Source organism: Gracilinanus agilis, chromosome 1 (genome assembly GCF_016433145.1).
Source record: "Gracilinanus agilis isolate LMUSP501 chromosome 1, AgileGrace, whole genome shotgun sequence".
NCBI classification, from domain to species: Eukaryota; Metazoa; Chordata; class Mammalia; order Didelphimorphia; family Didelphidae; genus Gracilinanus; species Gracilinanus agilis.
Genome location: NC_058130.1, coordinates 736,447,966 through 736,474,592, shown reverse-complemented (window position 1 = coordinate 736,474,592; position 26,627 = coordinate 736,447,966). Strand labels below are relative to the sequence as shown.

At 36.1% G+C, this 26,627-nt stretch overlaps 1 protein-coding gene across 2 annotated transcripts in view; it reads left to right on the top strand.

Annotated features, from left to right (window-relative positions):
- The first annotated feature begins 11,035 nt into the window (after window positions 1-11,035).
- ELAVL1 (ELAV like RNA binding protein 1) overlaps window positions 11,036-26,627 on the top strand; it is a 52,901-nt gene continuing 37,309 nt past the window's right edge. For both annotated transcript variants that reach the window (XM_044672611.1, XM_044672601.1), the window contains exon 1: window positions 11,036-11,688. In XM_044672611.1, the coding sequence (XP_044528546.1) occupies window positions 11,517-11,688 (172 nt within the window). In that variant the 5' untranslated portion in view covers window positions 11,036-11,516. The remainder of the gene's footprint in view (window positions 11,689-26,627) is intronic.

Below are 26,627 nucleotides of genomic sequence, written 5' to 3'. Positions count from 1 at the left end.
AAATACAGATGAAAATAGATAACAAAATAATAATAGTGGGGTCTTTAATTGTCCCCTCCCTGTACTAGATAAATCTAAACAAAAAATAAGAAAGAAGCTAAGGAGATGAATAGAACCTTAGATTAGTTAAATATGATAGATATCTGGAAAACACACATACACCTGCATGAGACTAGTAGTAGATCTAAGCACACACATAATCCAAACATAGTTTCTGGTAAGACAGCAATAGTCTAGATTACAGTGATGGGCAAACTATTCCCTGCAGGCCAGATCCAGGCTGTAGCTGGCCCATCACTGCCTTAAGCAATTCCCTAATCACTACATCTAGATGTGGGGGCTTAGTGATTAGGGAATTGCTTAAGGCAGTGATGGGCCAGCTACAGCCTGGATCTGGCCTGCGGGGGAATAGGGAATAGTTTGCCCATCACTAGTCTAGAAAGTGTCTGTCTACCTATCTGTCTGTCTTGTCTGTCTATTTATCTGTCTGTCTGTCTGTCTGCCTATCTATCTCTGTCTGTCTTTACTCTCATCATTCTATCCTGTATCTCAACATTCTTTCCTGTATTCCTGAGGGGTAATGGCATTGGAACAAAAGTTCCATTATGACCAAGCTGGAAAGGCTTGGTTTTGGAAAGAGTATGGGACCAATCTAGCTAACTAACTCTGTTTAAAGTATGTTAACTGAGAACTAGATGGGTTAAATTGATCAAAATTAAATGCTGATAGGAACATAGAGAAACAGTCCTAATATTACATTGCTAGGCAGTTGTGAATTATTAAAAAAAAAACAAACAAAATGGAAAATACATTAAGAGAGGTTAAGCTGCTAATACTCATTGATCTTGGGTTCTCATGACTAGGATTAGGCCCTAAAGACATTGTTGAGTGGGTAAAAAGCTGTTTATGTATGAAAATACTCATGGAAGCTTTGTAATGGCAAAATAACTGGAAATAATATAAATGCAATGGTTGGAGAAAATGGCTGAATATATTGTGATATCTGAGTGTAATGGGTTGTATTTATGTAATGAGAAATGACAAATGTTGGAAATATAAAAAGAAGGAAAATACATGAAGAGGTAAAAAAGAGAAGAGAATAAGAAAACAATACATACTATGATTACATTTTTGAAATTAGCCACAAAATCAAGAGAAAAAAGTATTGAAGTAAAACAAATCCCAAGAGAACCTCAAAAGCAGGGTGTGTATGTTAGCACACATATGATTTACACATTTTTTTAAAATTATAAACAACATGGTTTTGCACATAATTTTATTGTTTGTTTAAATGTTTTGTGGGCACTGGTTATTAAGTATATAATTTTTAAAAATTGGGATGAAAAATTAGAAATTGGAGAGAAGGAATGATTGAGGACTTAATCTGCCAGATGAGACACAAAGAATAGGATTTAAGGTAAAGGGGTTATAAATTAAAGTTGTAAAGAAGTTTGTAAAGAAGGGCTACATCTGAATCAGACTGGAATAGAGGAGGAGAAAAGTAAGGGATAATAATTAAAGATTGTAGAATTATAAAGAATAGTAAGATAAGAGAGCTATCCAGACATGAAATGGACTGTTTTGAGAGGTGGTGGGTCCCCCGTCATTGGAAATCCTCAGGCAGAAGTCAGATGTTTGTCAGCTTTATGGTGGCCTTCTTTAGGAACCACGGAACCTATTTCAGCCACTTAACCCATTTAAGATGGACACTTGGCAAAGTTCTAAAACTGTTATCTGACTTCAAGAGTAAAACATGACAAATTATTTAGGTCCCTGTACCAGCACCTTTTAAGTTTATTCCAAAGATCTCCAAAATTGTCAGAAATTCAAGTCCCCCTATATCATCAAATGGAACCAATACCTGCAGATCCAGGGTTTATCGACTGGCTCAAACAAAATAAAAACAATTACAAATCAAAAATCAGTTTAGGTCAGAAATGGTCAATCTTTAAGAGATGAAGAGCCAAGCCCCGCCCCCACCCCACCTCCCACCCCAAGTTGCATGCCCACATCCCCCCCATATTCTCTGCTCCCCCTTACTCCACCCAGGGGGGGGAAGGACCCCCTTGGGGAGGGGGGGGGGGGGGGGGGGTCGTCGGATGATGTAGTCGGGCTTGGGGAGAGGTAAGAGGCACAAGCACTCTGCTCTGCTCCCCTCTAGTTATGTGAGCTATGATCCCCTTAAACCTAACCCTCTTCCAAGTGGAAATGGAGAAGACCTTGAAAATTTCATAGTACACCCTCTTTAGCCAGTATTCAAGGAATCAGAAGCCATTTCAAATGCATTACTTTATTGAGAAAGAAAAAGCCCTAGCTTACAGGAAACCCCCTTATTTATAGGAAAATATAACCCTCAGTTTAAATAACTTCATCCTGACACATTCACCTCATCATGTTCCAGCCTTCCGGAAGTATCCTCCAGTGAATCTTAGCAAATGGTCAAGGGTTGATGCCAGGTTTTAATCTGGTTGTAGAGCTGATTGGGAGATAGCTACCTTCCAGAGCTTCTAGCCCACCTTTCTTCCTCAGGCTCCTGCTGGCACCCCTTTGAATGCAAGTTGAACTGGCTGGGTCTGGGGCTTAAGAATGCAAATGCAAGCAGCTCATTTGCTAGTGAAAGAAACTGGAGAATAGCTGAAGAGGCTATTAACCTAGTTTCATAAAACTTATTCCTAAATCACTAGACTACAGTTTTGAACATTTTAAAAGTACAAACTCAAGACACATCCCCAAATCCCAAAAATACTTTATACAGTAAAGGCACTGGTTGCTTCCAATAGTAAAGAAATAAGTTGTTTCTGTCTCACTCAGGCCAAAGATAATTAAGAGGCCATTGTATTCTGAATGAGGTGGGGCAGTCTTTTCCTATGAGGGATGCTATCTTGAAGAGACCCGTCTAACTAACTCCTACTGGGGAGAGAGGGAGGGGAGCAGCCCAGCTGCCACTGGCTCCAGCTTTTTAGTTAGGAACCCTGTCGAGCCCTGTGCTGCAGGATTAGGCACACTGGTTCCTTGGGCCACTTTGTCCTTGGCATGTATGCACACAGAGTGGTCTGTGCAAGCCATCTCTGGCACGTGTACCATAGGTGTGCCATCACAGGGTTAGGTCAAAATGATAAGTCATAGCCTCTAATTGATTTCCAGAACACTAAATATAGATTTACACTTTCTGAACTAAATATGAATGAATCTGATATTAAAACCAAAAACACCCACAAAATAGACATTAATCCAGAAGTAATTCAACATGTTCTCCCCAGACATCACCCATACCTCATTAGTTGAGCAGTCTCTTTTTCAGGAATGAGGGAAGTCTGAGGTTCACTGAGCCTTGCATGCAGCATTTCCCTGACATTAGCTTGATGTAACTAGATAGAACTCCAGTCTTCTGGGTCCAGATAAACCAGCCAGGCAGATTGTGGATGTTGGACCTTCTGCCCAAGTACTAGGGAAGGACTTGATCTCCTACATCATCTATTCTCACAATCAAACTCGGGACAAACTCAGCTCCTTCTACAAGAAGTCTGTGCAGAAATATATGAAGCATGAAGCAGAAGTTTTCAACCTGCCTGGAACTATGAGCCCCATGTTCCTTGGATGGAGGGACAGAATGGGGAATCTGCTAACTTTGTGGCAGACTGGAAGCTTTCCTGGACTGGGCTTTCTCTGTAGGACACCAAACTGACTAAGTCAAATTGATTTCCTTGTACAGATTTTAATATAACAACAAAATGATTGACTAGAACCAATTGTTAGGTAGATAGATATTTAGTTTAAATCTATCCAAATTGATTTCATATCTTCTATATTTCATAACTTCTATATGTTTCATATTCTAGATAAATTAGACTACTTACTGTACCTCATACATGATATTCTATCTGCATTTTTTTTTGCTTTCCAGTGGTTATGCCTTATTTCTGGAATGATTTATCTTCCCTTACTCCATTCAAGGCTCAGCCCAAGTGTTTCTTTCAAAGGCCCTCTTCCTTCTGTTGTTTTCAATGTTCCCAAATACTCTGCAATTTTCGAGAATATTTTGCATTTGCTCATCTGGGCACATGTGGTTTTCTTTCTAATTGTGAAATCCTTGCCTGGATTGTGGTACATACTCAGTACAAATTTCCTGAATGAATAATTGAATGGGAACTTTTGTTTTCATTTTTCTCTTTTGAATAACTTAGATAACTACTTGGACCTAATAATGGGTGCTTAATAAACTTGCTAAATCGATCTAACATGTCTTCAGTCACACTGTTGTCAGGGTCAGGAAAAAAGATTTTTTTTCTGGGATTTCTGTCTAGTGAATCTGAAGTGCTTTAATGAATAGATGGGAATAATTTCTAATCATTGTGCTTTTGCTAATCCTAAACATTTATTGACAGATTGAATAGATTAGGTGGGATACATGGAGATGATGAAATGTTTTTCTTGACTGTTATTTTGACTAGGAGATTGGTGGTGCCATAGAGAGGAAGAGGGAATTTGAGTCATTTTTTGCTGGGCTGGAAGTGAAGAAGGAGGTGAAGGAAGGTTGAATTGGTTGTAACAGTAGCACATACTTAAGTTAAGCTGTCCTGAAGGTATACTTTGGTGGACTTCTTTGGTTCACAAGCAAATTATAGCCCAGACAACTCAAGGGGCAAGTTTGACCACCTCTTGACAGCTGTCCCAGAGTATGAACATAGGTACCATAGTCACCTAGTGTTGTGTTTCTTTTTTTTATTTGTTTGTTTTTATTTATTTTAATTCAGGTTGTTTTTTTTTTTATAACCCTTACCTTCCGTCTTGGAGTCAATACTGTGTATTGGCTCCAAGGCAGAAGAGTGGTAAGGGTAGGCAATGTGGGTCAAGTGACTTGCCCAGGGTCACACAGCTGGGAAGTGTCTGAGGTAGATTTGAACCTAGGACCTCCTGTCTCTAGGCCTGGCTCTCATTTTAATTCAGTTTTATTTTATTTTCATTTCTACATTCTCTCCCTTCTATTCCTTCCCTTATCCATTGAAAAGGCAAGATATTCTTTTTTCTAAAAGATACCTTCTAAGGTTCTTCTTCCTTTCCTCTAGGGATATGAATTCATACCTTCATTGAATAAACTAGACCCTTGGAAGGATAGGAAGAAATAGAATGTATGGTTTTTGCCTGTAAGGAGCTTATATTTTAATTTATTAAACACTTTCTTTGTTCCAGATACTATTGGTGGGGGTGGGGTAGCTGTGTGGCTCAATGGATTGAGAGCCAGGCCTAGAGACAGGAGTTCCTAGGTTCAAATGTGACCTCAGATATTTCCTAGATGTGTGACCCTGGGCAAGTCATTTAACCCTCATTCCCTGGCCCTTACTACTCTTCTGCCCTAGAACCAGTATACAGTATTGATTCTAAGATGGAAGGTAAGGATTAAAAAAAAATACTACTAGGGCTAAGAATATGAAATAGAATAGTCTTTGCCTTATAATCTAGTAGGGTAGATATGACTGAGACAAATAACTATATTACATAGTAAAATGTGTTGTAGAGATTTGAGGAAAAAAGAACTCTCTTCTACTTGGGATGAAGAACAAATGCTTCATAAGGAAAATAGCACCAGAGTTGCATGTTGAAGAATGCTCAGAATTGCCATAAGAGGAAGTTGACAGGGAAAGGGACAAGAACAGGGGATGAATGGGTGGGTATTTCAGGCATGGAAAGTGTCATGAGCAAAGACATGAGGGGAGAGTGAGGCAGGATAAGTTTAGAAAGCAAAAAAATGTTTTGGGAATATAAAGTTCATGAAAGGCATTAACAAAAATCCTGAAAGGTAAATCAGTTCCAGGTTGCAGAGGGCCTTACATACTAGATTAAAGGGAATGGATTTTATTCAGTAGGCAGTGAGGAATTGCAGTTCTCATTTTTCTTCCTCTTTCTGCATTTGACACAATCACTACTTTCTTCTGGGAAAACTATCTTTGCTGAATTTTTTGTGACATTGCTTTTTTCTGGTTCTCTTCTTATGTCTCTGGTTTCAGTTTCTCTTGTTGGATCATTTTCTCTTGTTCCCTAATTACTATTCTCTAATTATAGTTATCCTCTAAGGATCTCTTCAGTCCTTCTTTCTCCACCACATTGTTGGTGATCTTATCAGTTTTGGGGGGTTCACTTTATCATTTCTATGCCTATGACTCTCAGATTTGTGTGTTGAGCCCTGGAATCTCCTTTGCTGTAATCCTGCATCATTGATGACCTGTTAGGTAGCTCCAACTGAATGTTTCATGAGCATCTCAACATTAACATATTTGAAACAGAAATCATTATCTTCAAAACCCACTCCTCTTCCTAACTTGACTGTTTCTTTTTAGGGCAGGCAGCCTTAATCATCCTCAACTCTTACCTCTCCCTCATCTTCTGTATTTAATCATAGTTATTAAATTTGATCAATTCTACATTCACAACATCTCCCATATCATCCCCTTCTTCCTACTCATATTGTTGCTGCCTTAATTCCCTTATCATTTCTTTTCTGGGCTACTACAATGATCTTTTTTGCCTCCAATATCTCCTTTTCAGTCTATCCTTAACATGGCTGCCCATTTGATCTTCCTAAACAAAAGTTGGAGATGCTATCATTTCCTTGCTCCAGAAGCTTCAGTGGATAAAACTCTTCGGACATTTAGAGATGATAAGATTGACTAGCCAATCTTTCCAGAGTGATTTCACATTCTTTCCCTTAGGCAATCCATATTCTAGCCTAGCTAGCTTCCAGCATGCCCTTTCCCCTCCCCTGTGTCTTTATGCAATCTATCTTCTAGGACCTTTACTTTTTAGATTCCTTTGCTCTGAACCATCCCCTACATTAAGCTTTTTATGCTCTTCCCAGTTTGTGGTTTCACCTCTACTACTCCCACAAGAATTTGTTTTATTTACTTTGTATATATATATATATATATATATATATTGTGTTTACTAATCTATATATTCCCCCCCCAATAGAATGTATACTCCTTAAGAGCCAGGAATAAATATCTTTGTATCTCCAGGGCTTAGCATAGGTGCTTGATAAATGTTGAATTAATGAATGAATCTGACATTCTTTATCACTCTGGTCACCTGCTTTTGGCCATTGCAGCTTATCGAGGTCTTTCCTAAAATGTGATTTCCAAAATTAACTATGTTCCAATTGTAGACTGAGAACAGAGGGTCTATTATCTGGACTCTCTACCTCTCTTAGTATAGTCTAAGCCCTTGATAAATGACCTTTTTTGCTGCCATATTATAGTATGGAGTTAGATTTAGTTTATAATTTAATAGCTTAAATTCCCATATCTTTTTCAAACTGCTATCTAGCAATGCTTCTGCCACTCGTGAAGTTGATTTTTCAAACCTAGTACAAGACTATATCTTCCAAGATTTCATCTTGGATTTTGGTCCAACGTTGTTACCTATTTGATCTTTTCCCATCTTGACTATGAATACGCCATCTATACATTATCAAAGCCATTGATTAAGAATATTAACCATTCATCTTCCTCTCTCCATGTTAACTTTCTAGACATCTAAAATCCAAGGTCTTTTTCATATGAATTTTTGACAAAGTAGGTCACCATCATTCTCTACTTTTATGCTTGATTTATTTTTCTTTTTTTTATTAGACATTTATTAATATTTGTTTTTAACCTGTTTACATACTTTATGCCCCTACTTTCCCCTTCACCCCCCCCCCCCCACCCATGGCCAACACACATTTCCACTGGTTGTAACATGTGTCCTTGTTCAGGGTCTTGTTCATGTCCGCCTCAGCCCATGCATTCAAGCAATTGTTTATCTTATATGTTTCCTCTCCTGCAGTCCTTCCTCTGAATGTGGGTAGCATCTTTACCATAAATCCCTCAGAGCTGTCTTGTGTCATTGCAGTGCTGCTGGTACAGGAGCCCATTACATTTGATTTTACCATAGTATATCAGTCTCTGTGTACAATGTTCTTCAGGCTCTGCTCCTTTCACTCTGCATCACTTCCTGGAGGTCTCTCCAATTTGCGTGGAATTTCTCCAGTTTATTATTCCTTTTAGCACAATAGTATTCCATCACCCGCATATACCACAATTTGTTCAGCCATTCCCCAATTGAAGGACATCCCCTCATTTTCCAGTTTTTTGCCACTACAAAAAGCGCAGCTATAAATATTTTCGTACAAGTCTGTTTATCTATGATCTCTTTGGGGTACAAACCCAGCAATGATATGGCTGTATCAAAGGGCAGGCATTTTTTTTATAGCCCTTTGAGTATAGTTCCAAATTGCCATCCAGAATGGTTGGATCAGTTCACAACTCCACCAGCAATGTATTAATGTCCCAATTTTGCCACATCCCCTCCAACATTCATTACTCTCCCCTTCTTTCATTTTAGCCAATCTGCTAAGTGTGAGGTGATACCTCAGAGTTGTTTTGATTTGCATTTCTCTAATTATTAGAGATTTAGAACACTTTCTCATGTGCTTATTGATACTTTTGATTTCTTTACCTGAAAATTGCCTATTCATGTCTCTTGCCCATTTATCAATTGGGGAATGGCTTGATTTTTTTATACAATTGCTTTAACTCCTTGTATATTTGAGTGATTAGACCCCTGTCAGAGATTTTTGTTATAAAGATTTTTTCCCAATTTGTTGTTTCCCTTCTGATTTTGACTACATTGTTTTTGTTTGTACAAAAACTTTTTAGTTTAATATAATCAAAACCATTAAATTTACATTTTATAATTTTCTCTAACTCTTGCTTGGTTTTAAAATCTTTCCTTTCCCAGAGATCTGACAAGTATACTATTCTGTGTTCACTTAACTTGTTTATAGTTTCCCTCTTTATATTCAAGTCATTTACCCATTCTGAATTTATCTTGGTGTAGGGTGTGAGATGTTGATCTAAGCCTAATCTCTCCCATATTGTTTTCCAAATTTCCCAGCAGTTTTTGTCAAATAGTGGATTCATGTCCCAAAAGTTGGGCTCTTTGGGTTTATCATACACTGTCTTGCTGACATCATTAACCCCGAGTCTATTCCACTGATCCTCCCTTCTATCTCTTAGCCAGTACCATATTGATTTAATGACTGCTGCTTTATAGTATAGTTTGATATCTGGTACTGCTAGGCCCCCTTCCTTCACATTTTTTTTCATTATTTCCTTTGATATTCTTGGTCTTTTGTTATTCCAGATGAAATTTGTTATAGCTTTTCCTAATTCAGTAAAGAAGTTTTTTGGTAATTTGATAGGTATGGTGCTAAATAGGTAAATTAATTTGGGTAGGATGTTCATTTTTATTATGTTAGCTCGTCCTACCCATGAACAGTTAATGGCTTTCCAATTGTTGAGGTCCAGTTTTATTTGTTTGGAAAGTGTTTTGTAGTTGTTTTTGTATAATAGCTGTGTTTGTTTTGTTAGATTGATTCCCAAGTATTTTATATTGTCTAGGGTGATTTTAAATGGTGTTTCTCTTTCTACCTCTTGCTGTTCTAATGTGTTGGAAATGTATAGAAATGCTGATGATTTATGTGCATTTATTTTGTATCCTGCCACTTTGCTAAAGTTGTTGATTATTTCTACAAGCTTCTTAGTTGATTCTCTAGGATTTTTTAAGTAGACCATCATATCATCTGCAAAGAGTGATAGCTTAGTCTCCTCATTGCCTATTTTGATACCTTCAATTTCTTTTTCTTCTCTAATTGCTATTGCTAGTGTTTCTAGTACTATGTTGAATAATAGAGGTGATAATGGGCATCCTTGTTTCACTCCTGATCTTATTGGGAAGGCTTCTAATTTATCCCCATTGCATATAATGCTTGTTGATTGTTTTAGGTATATATTGTTTATTATTTTTAGGAAAGGTCCTTCTATTCCTATACTTTTCAATGTTTTCAATAGGAATGGATGCTGTATTTTGTCAAAGGCTTTTTCAGCATCTATTGAGATAATCATGTGATTTTTGTTTGTTAGACTGTTGATATGGTCAATTAAGTGGATGGTTTTCCTAATGTTGAACCATCCTTGCATTCCTGGTATAAATCCCACCTGATCATGGTGGATGACCTTCTTAATTACTTGCTGGAGTCTCTTTGCTAATATTCTATTTAAGTTTTTTGCATCTATGTTCATTAGGGAGATTGGTCTATAGTTTTCTTTCTCTGTTTTTGGTCTACCTGGCTTTGGAATCAGTACCATATTTGTGTCATAAAAGGAATTTGGTAGGACTCCTTCTTTGCTTATCATATCAAATAATTTGTATAGTATTGGGATTAGTTGCTCTTTGAATGTCTGATAGAATTCACTTGTGAATCCATCAGGTCCTGGTGATTTTTTCTTAGGGAGTTCTTTAATGGCTTGTTCAGTTTCTATTTCTGATATGGGATTATTTAGGTATTCTATTTCTTCTGCTGTTAATCTAGGTAATTTTATATTTTTGTAAATATTCATCCATATCTCCCAAATTGTTATATTTGTTGCCATATAATTGGGCGAAATAGTTCTTAATGATTGTATGCTTGATTTTTTAAAAAATAGAAATAGTTTTATTTTTATTCCTGCTTAAAAGTCTTCCTTTTTAGTTTTCACAATTTGGTTCCAGCTTGTTTTTTCCAGGCTAATTTTACATTATTTCCCCTTGTGCATTTTTCTATATTGTTTCATTTTGATTGTGACTTCAACTTGTTGAAGTATTTTAAATCCCAATTCAGTCATTCAGTATGTATTAAGCTATCCTTTTAAATCCATCTAAATAGGATTGAGCTGATTATATTCAAGCTCCATAAGATTTACTTTTGATTGGGAAGAATGTAAGGTCATGGAAAGCCAGCTGACATAACAGGCAGAGTTGGGGGTAGCTGGGTGGCTCAGTGGATTGAGAGCCAGGCCTAGAGACAGGAGGTCCTAGGTTCAAATGTGGCCTCAGATACTTCCTAGCTGTGTGACCCTGGGCAAATCACTTAACTCCCATTGCCTAGTCCTTACCGTTCTTCTGCTTTGGAACCAATACATAGTATTGATTCTAAGGTGGAAGATAAGGGTTTAAAAAAAAAAAAAAAAAAAAACAGGCAGAGTCCATAGATTCTGGCAACAGTTTCATCATTTAGGATTTGTGCATTTTCAAATATATTTCTGAGAATGAAGAGAAAGAAGAACTTCTTGCTTGAAATGTTATAATTTAGTATAATTTTTATCTTCTGTCTGCCTGAGAACTAGAAGGATGATGCAGGGATATATATGATAGATTGAGGTTTGGGTCTGGGTACACACTACTGACATTTTTAGCCAGTGACAACAATAGGAATTGGAAAAGAGTTAAAAATATGGAAAGATCTTCGAAAACAGCATGCTCCTTTTCATGTGGCTTGGTGTTAGATGGGTAGATATTTTATGGAGGATCTCTTAGAGGGTAGTATTGGATTTATGGTTTTAAATGTTTCTAAGTAAAAATGTACAAATTGGTTCTGTCGTAATGTATTACAATGTGAACATATAGATTTTATTTTTTTTTCTTTGCAGATATTTTATAAAATGTCTAATGGTTATGAAGATCACATGGCTGAAGATTGCAGGGATGATATCGGTAGAACGAATTTAATTGTCAACTACCTCCCTCAGAACATGACACAGGATGAATTGCGAAGTTTGTTTAGCAGTATTGGTGAAGTTGAATCTGCAAAACTTATTCGTGATAAAGTAGCAGGTAAAAATGAGGCATTTTTGTGGGGAAAAACAATCTATTAGGCATACTAAGCAGTTCCCATCAGAGAGATTTTGAATGTATTCCTTATATATATACACTCCATTCTCCCTTCATATACAGGGCAGGGACTTTCCTGAATGTTGGCTATAAAGTAAAATTTCTATCAATAACAAGTTATATTTCCCATTAACTTTTTTTAAGGTTTAGAAATTAGTTCCCAGACATTGGAAAATCACGTAATCATTCAGAAAGAAAGGATATAAAATGCAGAGCAAAAATAAAGATATCACAAAAAAAAGATAAGGGTTTTTGAGAGCAGTAGTTAAAACAAAGATGTTATCATCAGATAGGAAAAAAGAGAAGAGAGAAGACTATAACTTCCTAGAAACATTTTACTTCCATCTCTGTTTTTTTGGAAGAAAGTTCATAAGCTTTCGTGTCCCACATCCTTTTCCTCACTCCTGCTCTGTGAGCTGAGAAAACTACGTACAGCACCCTGAACATGGCTATAGATACTGCTTTGGGTGATTTCTGGTCCCAAACTCAAGTCCCATAGCAAACTAGAAGTATACATATCCTCTTAGAAAGATTGTGGCTCTAAAAAAAAAGATGTGATGAGAATAATTCTCAAACCTGGAGAAAAATCCTGATTATATTAAAACATAGTCTGAAAACATTAGATCTATTAGCTTACATATGAATTCTCTCTTGAATATAGGCTATCCTTCTAAAATACCATCTCTGAAAAGAAAAAACAGATAGTCACACCCTGAAAAAGAACTGTTCTTTTGGAAGCAGAGTAGCCAGTTTATTAGTGAAGTTGAATCTGCAGAACTTACTCATAATAAAGGAACAAATAAAATTTAGACATTTTTATAAAATGTCAGTACATTTGTAGGATCTTAGAACTTTAGACTTTCTAAGGAAGCTAATTACTATTTCCCAGTTATCTTCCTCAGTGGCTAGTGCAAGTTCTAATTAAGTTTTAAGACTTGGAAATCATTTCACCCTAATGTCTGTCCTCTCTTGCCCCTCTGCTTTCATGCTCATAGAATCACCTCTGAAGCTATGAGCAACAGTTATAGAAACTTTTATCTTTAGGTAGAAAGTAAAACCCAAGTTATGGAAAAAGTATAAAATTCTTTTTGATGGTGAGAACTCTTGGACATTCACTTATAACACTCATCCATAGTAGTCTTCTACTATGGGATTGCAGATTTAGAGTTGGAAGGGACCTTATAGGCTAAGTCAAACCCTCTCTATTTAGAGATGAGGAGACCTCTGTCTTGTTAGATAGATCTCTAATCAATCTAATCATAAGGGTTTTTATGTAGTTATTGCAGATGTATATTTTTCGTGATTTCATATGTATAATGGATATCCTATTTCTTATCTTCTCAATGGGTAGGGTAGGAGTAAAGGAAGGGAGAGAATATGGAACTGAAATTTTTAATAAAAGGGTGGTGAGATTATAAAATGAAAAGGATGGGGCAGGAAGAAGATTGCCTATGGATATTTCCTAAGCTAGATAACACAGAGAGTAGCTACAATAAATGAAGCGTAGTTAAGACACCCAGAAGTTCATGGGAGAAAAAAAATCCAACAAGGGAACAAATAGCCATACTCTCATATATCTTCTCACCAATACTCCAAATTTAGGTAACAAGAATAAAAACCATCAAGCCTAATTCCAAGAAGCAAATTTAATTTTATAGTTATTACTGTAACTTATTAGGTTGAAAAATTTATCTGCATTATATCTCTAGCTAGATCATATTGAATATATTATTCAGAAGAAACAGGATAGGTAAAAAGTATGGGTGCAGCACCATTTTATAATAATAAGATATATTCATGTGAGGAAATCCAGGAACTGGAGGGAGAAATCACAGTAGGCAACATTTGGTTGAATAATAGAAATAGAAGTAGAAGCAGTTTTGCCATTGAAGTGTATCCTATAGACCACCTGGACAGAAAGGGGAAAAGATAATCCAAAGCCTTGCACAGAGACATGATAGAACATGAGTGGTATTTCATTTATTCTCTTGTCTTCTGAAATGCTTTCTCTTCCAAAAGAAAAACAGCTAATAGCATCTTGCCTTGCCTTGGCAGTCATTTCTATGTGTTGTCTTCTTACCCTTCCCACCTTTCTCCGGCATTAGACTTGGAGTTTTCAAGAGCAGGGACTATCTTTTATCTTTATTTGTACCTACTATACAGTAGGTGACTAATAAATACTAACATTCACAATTTAATCCTTCAAAAAGTTGAGGAATCAACAAGGGGAAAATCGTTTCTGGATCTAAATCCTACTAACAGAATGGACCTGGTTGTTGGGGTTAGAAATAGTGGGGACTTTGTCAGAAAGTGACAACTCTCTCCTAAGTTTGGTGATAAAGAAGAAGGAAACTGGGAATTATTTGACATATGTCTTAGATTTTGGGAAATCAGATTTCAAAAGATTCCAACATGCCAGGCAGGATCCTATGACATTCTCCATTCTACAGGTTTAAGCCAACCCAGGAGGAATGGGAAACTCTTAAGAGGGAAATCTCAAAAATCCATTGAGAAGGGGGCAGCTTTGTGACTCAGTGGATTGAGAGCCAGGCCTAGAGATGGGAGTTCCTAGGTTCAGATCTGGCCTCAAGACACTTCCTAGCCATGTGACCCTGGGCAAGTCATTTAACCCCTATTGCCTAGCCCTTGCCACTCTTCAGCCTTAGAACCAATACTTAGTATTGAATCTAAGACAGAAGTTAAGGGGTTAAAAAAAAAAAGATCCATTGAGAAGACATAGATTCCATTGAGAAGGGGAAGTGGAAGTCATCTAAAGAGGGTGATTTGGATGGATGCACATGGATGTCACCAACAAACTTTGATTTTTAAAAATATTTGTAAAAAAGGTGGAGACAAGGTCAAGAAACATAGGGTAGCCATGAGTGTCAGATGGTCTTGTAAAAATATCAGGAGTACTAAAAGGAGAGTGAGCTGAGACCAGAGAAAACCTCTGAGGAAGCTGTATCAGAGGGAGAAGTGGGTCAATGGTTTGGGGTGGATGGGATTGTAAATGGTACCTAGCAACAGAAAGTCAAAGCTTTGTACTTCTTGTTTTGTTTCTGTTTTCTCTTATAAAGAAAGTGACCTTTGTAATGAGAATGAAATAATAAAACTAGCTAACTGAGGGGATAATGCCTAATAAATGAGATAGTAAGAGTACTTCTAGCTGCTCTGAATGAATTCTTGTCACTTGGCCCTAATAAACTGCATCCTTGGGTCCTGGAAGAATTAACTGTTGTTATTGCTAAATAACTGTTGGTGATAGTTGAAGATTCTGAAGAATAGGAGAGATAATGCAGAAAAGAGAAGAGAATTGAGATTGAAAACTATTGGCCACTGAGGTTGACTTTTATTTTTGGGAAAATTCTAGAATGGATCTTTAAAGAGATAATTGGTGAATATCCCGAAAATGAAGTGATGATTACAAAGAACCAGGATAGCTTTTTTGAGAATGGATAATCCCAGACTAGCCTTACAGCAATTTGTATACATGTCATATCAGATTCTGTTGAAGGAACCTGCATAAGAACGGACTCCAAGGACATGAGACATAGGGATCAATTTAGTCTCTGAAAACAGAACCAATAACAGAGTGTAAATTGCAAATAGTTTTATTTAAGCTTGGTATCAAGAACAACTTGCTAACATAACAATTTGAGCTGTTGCAAAGTAGAATGGGCTTCTTTAGAGGCCATAGGATTATGGTCGATAGCTGGAACAGACTGCTTAAGCCATTGGGTCCAACTCTTTCCATTTATAGCGAAACAGTTCCGAAAAGTTCATGACTTACCCAAGGTCACCTGGAGTGATAAATGACAGATTAGATTTGAACCCAGCTCCTCTGACTTGCTTTGGCTATTATTTATGTTGCTACTGGGAACACTATAAAGTTTTAAGCCATGTCTGTGGTCCTAAGATCCAAGTTTGCTGGGTAAGGGAGTTCTTAAGGGAACTCAAAGTGTGACATGAATGTACAGCAAAAAACTATATAGATTTAGTTTTAATTGTATATAGGTTTATGTATTTCTTAATATTGCTCTAAATGATGTTGTCTGGTCATTTTCAGTTGTATATGACTCTTCATGACCCCATTTTAGGTTTTTTTGGCAAAGATCCTAGAGTGGTTTGCCATTTCCTTCTGTGGCTCATTTTATAGATGAGGAAATTGAAGCAAATAGGGTCAAATGACTTGGCCTGGGTTCACATAGCTAGTAAATATCTGAGGCCAAATTTGAACTTGGGAAGATGAGTCTTTCTGATGCCAGGCACTGTACTCTATTCTTTGTGTCACCTACTTGCTCCTCCTAAGTGACATGTCTTATTTAAATATAATAACTGTAATAATGTGTAATAAATAATTATTAAAATAATACTTTGCTAGCGTGTCTTTTAAGTAGCTTATACATATTGGGTGTTAGTGTGTCTGGGCTTTACTTTTCATCTTTCCCAGCTCTCCTAGTTAATTTGTGACTTAGAATGGAACGGGTTAGTTTCTACTGTTAGATAGATGCATTGTTTAGACCAGTGATTCCCAAAGTGGGTGCTACTATCCTCTGGTGGGTGCTGCAGTGATCCAGGGGAGTGGTGATGGCCACACTTTTTTTGTATTACATTCTATTCTGAGTTCAATAAATAGTTTCATAATTTCCAGGGGGCGCTAAGTAATATTTTTTCTGGAAAGGGGGCAGTAGGCCAGAAAAGTTTGGGAATCACTGGTCTAGACTGAGGTTCCTGGTTCTTAGAAACTTGGGATTTATGACTATGAAATTTAACATTTCTTACAAGTAAAGAAGTCTGTGTTTCTCTCCTATTCCAGTAGGCCAGCCTCCACTAAAAGCAATTTGAAGTTGCTTCTTCTGAGTTGATAGTATGGAGGGAAATTCCAGTATTTGTTCTTTATTTTTCACATATAAGCCTTTATATTTCAGTAGAGAATATTCAGTTCTTAACTTGTATTTAAAAAGCCTTATTTTACTGGCTTTACCTATAATTAGCCTTTTGGTGAATTCATTTGCTCTAGTGGACAAAAGAATATGAGCCTGAAGCTTATATTAGGTCAGTCTCACAAAGAAGTGATTCTACAGGATTTGCACAGAGCCATTGAAAGCAGCAAGAGTATTACCATTTAAACAATAAGCTAGGTTTGATTTTTTTTTAAAGAGTGTGTTGTCAGTGAGCAGCTCACTAAACCAAAAAAAGTTGGACATCAGCATCCTTAATACTTAGTGGTATATTTTTACTTAGTATATAGGATATATCCTCAAGGAAAAATTCTGAGATTCTGATGATTCATATATGCCAAGATCAGTAGCCAGAGGGCTCAGTCCCAAAGATGTTAGTGTAATTTGGGGTTTGATTGTTCTTAGGTAATCAGTAGGATGCATTTTATTTAATAGCATTTAAAAGTGATATATTATTTCTTACCCAAGTTCCATTCTTCTTTGCTATAACTGTAATATATATTTTCCACAACTTCAACTTTAAAGTTCATAAAATACTTTCCTTATAGCAACTTTCTGAGATAGATAATACAAATATTACCCTAATTTTATAGATGAAGAAGGCTGAGAATTATTAACTGCCATGCCCAGTCATATAATTAGTTTCTCAACTAGGATTTGATGGCTGACCCCAAATCTAACAATGTCCCAAACATTTGAGAAAATGTATTTAACACATTTGAAAGCTATTTTTATGTTGATAAATTTAAGATTAATTTTCTAGTCACAAAAAATTTTAATGTTGCTTTAGTTATTTTATTTATACCAAAGCTAATTAAAACATATACTTATGAAGTAATTAGGAGATGAAACACCTCTAATTCCACATGAATATTTGGGAGATACTTTGCTATGCCTTTAGACTAATTTCCTTCCCCTTACACAAAAACATTTGAGGGAGAAAAAAAACTTACAATATATTTATCTTTTGGATATTGTGCTTTGTGGAAATGTGTGTGTACACACATATGTATACATATATAAACATATACAATAAAGATATGTGTCTTTACTTTTTTATTATTATTTTAGTTAGTCCTCTATCTGGTTAGGTTGAGCTCCAACCATGGACTCTTATCTGTAAAATGTAGTAGTTAAAGTAAATGATCTCTAATGACTTACCTAGTTCTAGTCATCTATTATTCCATTGCATCAACTAGATAAATATATGCATACACATCCATATAATATTTGTATATGTCTAGCTATATGTACATTCATAGACATATATGCATGGATATACACAGAAACTCAATAGCTTACTCTAATAAAAATAATTTTTTTCCCCTATCCAGAATGGGCTTCCTCTTTATCGCTCATTTCCTTCAACCTTCCTACTCCCCAATCTATAGAGGCTAAAATTTACAATGTAAATATATTATGGTTAGAATTATTATGTTTCAGCAGACCATAAAATTGTGTCCTAGTCAGGCCTTGACTCATAGTCCAATAAAATTCACTAAGGGGAGCTTTGAATATATCTTGCATCTCAATGACCTAAATCATCTTGTTGTCAAGATATACTTCAAAATGATGCTGCTGCAAAGATTTCTTTACTTAGTCATATAGGCAATTGGTTTTGTGCTATAGCTCTGAAGCATGGGTGTATATATCTTAGACCCTTTGGCAGTCTGGTTAAATAGGACCTCCCCCCCCCCCCCCCAGGATGTTTTTAAGAAATTGAAGGGAATGATAAATTTTGCTTAGAGATTAGTGAAAAGAAAATTGGGATCACTTGAAGTGAAGAGACAGAGGAAGGTAAAACTACTTTATACTCAAAGTGGAAGCACCAACAACAGTGACTTGGGCCATTGACAAGACATTAGCAGATATTTATTAAGCACCTGCAATTCAAATACTCAGTACACAGCCAATGCAGTCTTAGTTCTATGTCTGTGTCCACAGAGAAGACTGGAGAAAGGAGACAGAGAAGGCCATGGTTGCCCTCTCCCTCCTGAACTGCTCTGTTCTGGGCTTTGCAAAAAAAGAATCCAAAGCTGCCCAAACCCACACAAAGAATCTATCAGATGTCTGAAATGGTATTTGAAACATGTACACAGTTGTTGTTTAGAGCACACTGGCTCACTGTCACTGTGGCTGTGCTTCCCTTCTGGCCAGGGAGCATCTGCACAGTCCTTATTTCCTGTTTGTCTGCTTTCCCCGGAGGAAGGTTGATCTGAAGCCAAGACTTTTGGTGCTTGGCTATATAAATTTTGAGCTAAATTTTTAATAGAAATTCAGGTTGATCTAAATGCCATAGTTGGTTTATCCTTCATGATATCAGGCATAAGAAATGTCCTTTGGATCCCAAAATGTAAGGAGGGAAGTATGGTGCCTGGGAACAGAAGTTCTGCCTTTGAATCTTCACTCCTACTGAGTTGGATGCCTGTGTCACTTAGCCCCTTCACTTCTCAGAGCCTCAGATTCCTCATCTACAAAATAAGGGGTAAATAAAATTGTTTCTGAGCTAACCTATGATTCTGCTTAATTAAAAAAAATTATTAAAAAAGATGTTGCCAACCTTTTTATCTGCAACAACTGAGTATGACATTGTTCTGTAGTGTAGTGGTGAATAGCATTGGACCTGGGAGTTGAAAGATTTGGGCTCTAATCTTGGCTCTTGTCACTAACACACTCTATGATCTTAAGTCAGTTGCTTCTGCTTTCAAGGCCTCAATTTTCCCATTTGTAAAACATAGTAATCAAAGTAGGCAATTACTAATGTCCCTACTTGTAATAGTATATGACTCCACTATGTAGTCTTGATACTTCTACATATACATAAATGTGTGTTTGTACATGCGTGTACATTGTTTGTACATATGTATGTTATGTACAAATACACATACACACTTATATAGCTCACTAAAATAAAAATAACAAGTATATTGAAAGTGATCCATACTGTTTAATGGGTACTGAGAAAGAAAAGAACTGTTCTCTAGGAAATTCAAATTGAAGAATGATCATACCAGTTATAGAAAGAGAGAAAAGAATAAACATTTGTGTAGATCCTACTATGTGCTATGCATTGTGCTAAATACTTTGCAATTAATTGTCTCATTTGTTCCTTATAGCCATATTGCGAGGTAGATGTTATAATTAACTCCATTTTACAGTTGAGGAAACTGAAGTAGAGAGGTTTAAATGACTTGTCCAGGGTCATTAGTGTAGCTAGTATCTAAGACTAGATTTGAACTCTGATCTTCCTGACTCTGGGCCTAGCACCGAATCCATTATGCTACCTAGTTGCCTAGCTCTATATTAGCTTCTAAGAAGCTGCAACTTTAGGAAAGGGTGCTGATTTTCAGGAGAGAATTATGAGTTTGTAATTAGACAGTGGAGTTTATTGTGCAGCATAATCATTATATTCTGCATTACCTGAAATTTGTAAATTATTTTTGGAAGTGTTCTTGTAAATTTTAATTTATGAGAAAAAATTGTAATATGGTATTGGAGAAAGAAATAGGAAAATGCTTCTTAAGTAGACTATTTGAAATATCCCAGTAAATCCAACTCCATCTCATTTTTTCAGTCTTAAATTCCATTTTTTCTAAAATGTTGTGTTTCACTAGAGGATTAAATTTGCCATGAATTCTCCATGCTTAAGTTATCTATTTCTATGTATGTCCTTAATTTACCTTGCAGAGATTTTTTTTCTCCTTCATACCAGGTTGTGGGGCATGTCTTCTTGTGGAGGTAATTGAGAAATGGAGTTAAAACATTAAACTGCCCCCACCTACCTACCTTTCCTACTGTTTTTTAACTAAGGACTCTTACTTTTCTCCCTCTTGAACTAGGGAGCTGGTATTAATTCCCACCATCTCCCTCCCCCCCCCTTTTTTTTCCTTAGAGGAGAGGAGCCCGCCTAGAGTCCAAAGGTTTTAGCTCTCCTAGATTTGGCTCCCCTACTCTCTTCCTCTCCCTCACTTGGAGGCTCGCTCTATTAGAACTGAAGGTCTCTTCTTTATTTACCCCACCCCTCCTTTAGACCTTTTTGAACAGACAAACCTTATAGTTGAGCAGAGAATAATCACTGAATGATTTAGTTTACTGCCTCCTGAATTTTGCTCCTTCTCCCACTTCTTCCTGCTGACCTCAGGCAATCCTTTTTGCTTCATTTTTCTATAGCTTTTAATCTCTCAGAGACTGCTGGAGGGGTGCAGAAGAAGCTTCCATCCCTTTATTAGAGTGTCTCTAGGGGAATTTCCATTTCTACTCTTGCCTTGAAAGCAAAAGTCTTGATGGACAGGGTGCTCTTCTTGATGGACAGGTTGCTCTTCTTTCACAGATTTCCCCATCCGATATGAAGACTGCTAAGAAAAAAAACTTCCCTCTCACTTGACTGATCTTTATTATGCAAAACCTAGGTTTGTTTTCATGCTTTCTATGAGAGAAAGGGACCATATGGTATGTGGCTGGCTATATTGTTCTCTTTATTTCCTACTGTCTGTCTCCTCCCCTCATTCCCCCATTTATACCCCCCTCCATCCCTGCCAGTGATGTTCTACACCTAATCCTTTTCACCTGCCAAAGTCTCACAGTTATATGGCTAGATCTTTGTCTGGAGCCTAGTGGGTTTAGACTTCTGTCTAGGATTACCGTCATTGGTGAATTTTGAGTCTCCAGAGGAATTTACATCCTTCCAGGAGCCATATCTCCTTAATCCCAGGCAAACTGGCTATTACCACTTTGGAACAAGAGGAATTTTTGGTGGAAGTTTCCTTCTGAAAGGTTACTTTATACATCATGGCTTCCTGGAGGCGAGTTTGGCCTGACTGTAGAACTATCTCTGACAGTTTTCTTGTAAAATATTTCTGCTTGAGGACTATTCTATTATTTTCCGTGCTTTGGTTGACTTATTGGGTCTCAGGTACAATGTTGGAATTTCCTGGGACTCAGAAAAATCACTGCTGGATATGGCTTGGAAGAGGAAAACAATTCTCAACATGAGAGTGGAAGAGTGGGGGAGGTATATACCTGGAATCAATCCAAAACCCTATACTTATAATTTAATGCCTTAGCATGTTTCAGGCCAAGCTTCAAGAGAAGCTTTCTTCTTCTCTGGCAGGCAGAAAACCTCATGCAAAAAAAAAGATAGTTTGAAATCCCTAACCCTGCAAATGCAGAGTCTACTTTTCACTCCTTTAAGAAATCCTCTGCTGTTGGCACCATAAGGAGGAGGAGAGAGAAGTAGCTCCCTCTCTCGCTGCCATAGCATAGGGAATGGCAATAGAGGAGATTCTCCTCTAGAGACTGGGATTGTTATAGAATGAGAGATGTATTTGACATTTCTTAGTTGGAAATTGGGGTCCATATTTTTATAGAAAAGAGGGGGGATAAAAAGGAAAACTACCCTTCACACTGGTTTTTTCACATTCCTGGAATATACTATTCCTTACCTCCCACCTCAGAGTCCCACTCTTCCTTTAAGATGCAGTTCAAGCACTATCTTCCACATGTAGTCTTTCCTGTTCCCTCCCCAATTACTGATGTTCTACCTCTCAAACTACCTTGTACTTAACTACTTTGTCTATTTTTGGATTTCTTTTTGTTTAAGTTGTATAGATTTGTCTACTTGTCTTTGTCATTAGAATGTAAACTCCTTGGGAGTAGGGATTTTTTCATTCTTTGTAGTTGTGTCCCTGGTGCTTGGCACAATGTAGGTGCTTAATAAAATTAATTATTTTGTTTTATATCAAATTCTTACCACACTAAGCCTTCCTTTGTAACAGAAAACCAGCTAAGCAAAACTGACACAACATTACAACTGTTTTAATAGTTGAAAAGTACTGCAACATTCTATCCAAGTTTCCCTAGTCTTTTCATTGAATGGAGGGAGTTGTATCTCTTCACCTCTTTTCCAGGGCCAAGATCAATAATATTTCTAGTACTACTACTTAGTATTACTACTACTACTACTACTACTACCACTACCATTACTACTACTGCTACTACTACTAGCCAAGGTAAATGAGTCCCCGCCAGTCTCCAAAAGTATTTTGTTCTTAGGAGAAGAGCATTTCTAAAATACCTAAGTCCAGCAAGATTTCAGATAATATTCTATCTCTGAAGATTCTTAGAGATCAGAAAGATTATAGAAGTAAACTCATAGTTTATATTACTTTTTTTAACCCTTACCTTTTGTCGTAGAATCAATACTAAGTATTGGTTCCAAGGCAGAAGAGTAGTAAGAGCTAGATGATGGGGGTCAAATGACTTTGCTAGGGTCCCACAGCTAGGAAGTGTCTAAAGCCAGATTTGAACCTAGAATTTCTCTTTTTCAGGCTTGATTCTATCCAATGAGCCACTTAACTACTCCCTGGTTTATATTTTTTAAATTATGTTATCTAATAATAACTAGTATTTATGTAGTTCTTTTAAGATTTGCAAAGCACTTTACAGATATTTTTGTCTGATCTTCACAACAATGTTTTAAGATAGACACTATGATTATCTCTATTTTACAAATAAGGCAACTGAGGCTAAGAGAAGCTAAAGGACTTTGTTGCCTCCCAACTCCCACTCAGCCACAATTTCTACTTTTGCATAGTTGGTAAATGTCTGAGGCATTATTTGAACGGAAGTCTTCCCTGATTCCAATTCTGCTACCCTATCCACTGTGTCACCTAACTTCCCCAACTAATTGCCTCTTAATACACAATATTTGTCTTCATTTTAGTGGATTTTTTCCACTTAAATGATGTAGTCATTGCATATATTGATTACCTGGTTCTGCTTACTTTATCCTGCATCTCTTCACATATGTTTCCCCAGATTTCTTTGAATTCTTCATTTGTTTTTTATATAACAGTAATATTCTATAGCATTCACTTGCCATAATTTATTTAGCTGTTCTCTAGTCGATGGACATCTATATTGTTTCCCGCTTTTTCCTACTATGGAAAATGCTGCTATAAATATTTTGGTAAGAGATTTTTCTTTGTCTTTGACTTTCTCTTAATACTTCAGTTCACTTAAATTATTTTTATTATTTTATTTTTTTCAATTACATGTAAATTTTTTCAAATTAAAACTTCTAATTAAAAATTTAAAAAAAAGAGTTCTCACTAATGAATATTAATACAACAATTTTTAATAAAATATCAGTAAGGAGATTACATTAATATATCACAAAGATCATATGCTGTGATCAGGTGGAATTTACACCAGGAATATAGGGATGGTTAAATATTAGGAAAACCATTCGTGTAATCGACTCCACTAATAACAAAATCAACAAAAATCATATGATAATCTTTTTTTTAGCTCTTACTTATTAACTTACTTATTTAACTCTTATTAGACAATGGCTAGCTACCTAGCTGCCCCCTATGATTATCTTAATAGAAACAGAAAAGCCCTTTGACAAAATGCAACATACATTCCTATTAAAAATACTAGAGAGAGGGTAGCTGGGTAGCTCAATGGATTGAGAGCCAGACCTAGAGACAGTAGGTCCTAGGTTCAAATCTGGCCTCAGACACTTCCCATCTGTGTGACCGTGGGCAAGTCACTTAACCCCCATTGCCTAGCCCTTGCCACCCTTCTGCCTTGGAGCCAATACACAGTATTGATTCTAAGATGGAAGGTAAGGGTTTAAAAAAAAATCCTGGAGAGCGTAGGAGTTAATGAAGATTTCCATAAAATGATAATTAGTCTCTATGTAAAACTCTCAGGAAGCATTATCTGTAATGGGGACAAACTAAGATGTTTTCCTAGTAATATCAAGGATGAAACAAGAATGCCCATTAACACCACTATTATTCAGTATTTTATTAGAAATGCCAACTATACCAATAAGAGAAGAAAAAGAAATTAAAGGAATTAAAATAGACAATGAAGAAACAAAACTAGCACTTTTTGCCGATATGAGTATCCTAAAAATTCAAGTAAAAAATTAGTTGCAATAATGAACATCTTTAGCAAAGTTGCAAGATATAAAATAAATCCACATAAATTTTATATTACCAATACACTTCTTTATATTACCAGCAATACGATAGAAAAAGAACTATAGATAATATAAAATATAAAATACATATTATATTTATCAACCTGCCAAGACAAATCTAGGAATTATATTAACAGTTACAAAACACTTCACAAAAATTAAGTCATATCTAAACAATTGAAAAAATAGTAATTGCTCATGCATTGGCCTAACCAATATAATAAAAATTACAATATTGCCTAAATTAATATACTTATTCAGTGCCATACCAGTAGAATTGCCCAAAAATTATTTTACAGAACTAGGAAAAATCATAACAGAATTCATCTGGAAGAACAAAAGATCAAGAATATCAAGGGAATCATTAAAAAAAAATATGAAAGAAGGTGGCCTAAGCATATCAGATCTCACACTCTATTACAAAGCAGTAATCATCTAAATAATTTGGTACTGGCTAATAAATAGGGTGATAGATCAGTGGAATAGACTAGCTACACAAATGACCATATTATTTGGTGTTTGATAAACCCCAAAATCCAAGAAATCACTATTTGACAAAAAGTGCTGGGAAAACTGGAAAAAGTTATGGTAGAGACTAGGTATAGTCCAACATCTCACGTGCTACCAAGATATGTTCAAATAAGATATATGATTTAGACATAAAGGGTGCTACCATTAGCAAATTAGAGGAGCATAGAATAATTTACCTGTCAAATCTGTGAACAAGAGAAGAATTTATGACCATACAAGAAATAGAAAGCATTATAAGATGCAAAATGTAAAAATTTGATTATATTAAACCAAAAAAGTTTTGCACAAACAAAACCAATACACCAAGATGAAAAGAAAAGGAGAAAGCTGAGAAACATTTTTATAGTAAGAATCTCCAATAAAGTACTTGTTTCTCAAATATATAAATAATTGAGTCAAATTTATCAGAAGCCAAATCATTGTCCAATTGATAAGTGGTCAAATGACATGAATAGGCAGTTTTCAGATGAAGAAATCAAGGCTATATATAATCCCATGAAAAAATGCTCTAAATCTTTCTTGATTTGAGAAATGCAAATAAAACATCTCTGAGGTAACATCTCACACCCATCAGATTGGCTAATATGACAGAAAAGGAAATAATAAATCCTGAAGGGGATGTGAGAAAATTGGAACATTAATGCTCTGCTGGTAGAATTGTGAACAGATCCAACCATTCTGGAAAGTGATTTGGAACTGACATAAAGGGCTTTAACACTGTGCATGCCCTTTGATCCAATAATACCACTAGCAGGTCTTTATCACAAAGAGATTTTTTTTTTTAAAAGGGGAAAGGACCTATTTGTATAAAAATATTTATAACAGCTTTTTCTGGTAGCAAAGAGTTGGAAACTGAGAGGATGTCCATCAATTGGGGAATGGCTGAACAAGTTGCGGTATATGATTGTAATGGAATACTACTATGCTATAAGAAATGATGAGAAGAATGACTTAAGAAAAACCTGGAAAGACCTACGTGAACTGAAACAAAGTGAAGTGAATAGAAGCAGAAGTGCACAGCAATATATTGATCTAAGATAATTCTCAAGGACTCATGATGCAAAACACCATGCACTTCAGAGAAAGAAAGGATGGATTCTGAATGCAGACCAAGACATACTATATTTCATTTGATTTCTTTGCTTTTCTTTTGTTTATTCAAGTTTTCTTTCACAAAATGACTAATATGAAAAGTTGGTTTACAGTATTACCCATGTAAAATCTATATCAGATTGTTTGCCATCTCAGGAAGAAGGGAGGGAGAGTTGAGAATTTAACTCAACTTTAAGAAAAAAGTTAAAAATTGTTTTTTCATATAATAGAAAAAAAGGAATATTAAAAAAATTTTTAAAGAAATGTTAAATTCCATATTTTCTCCTTTCCTTCTCCCCTCCTTG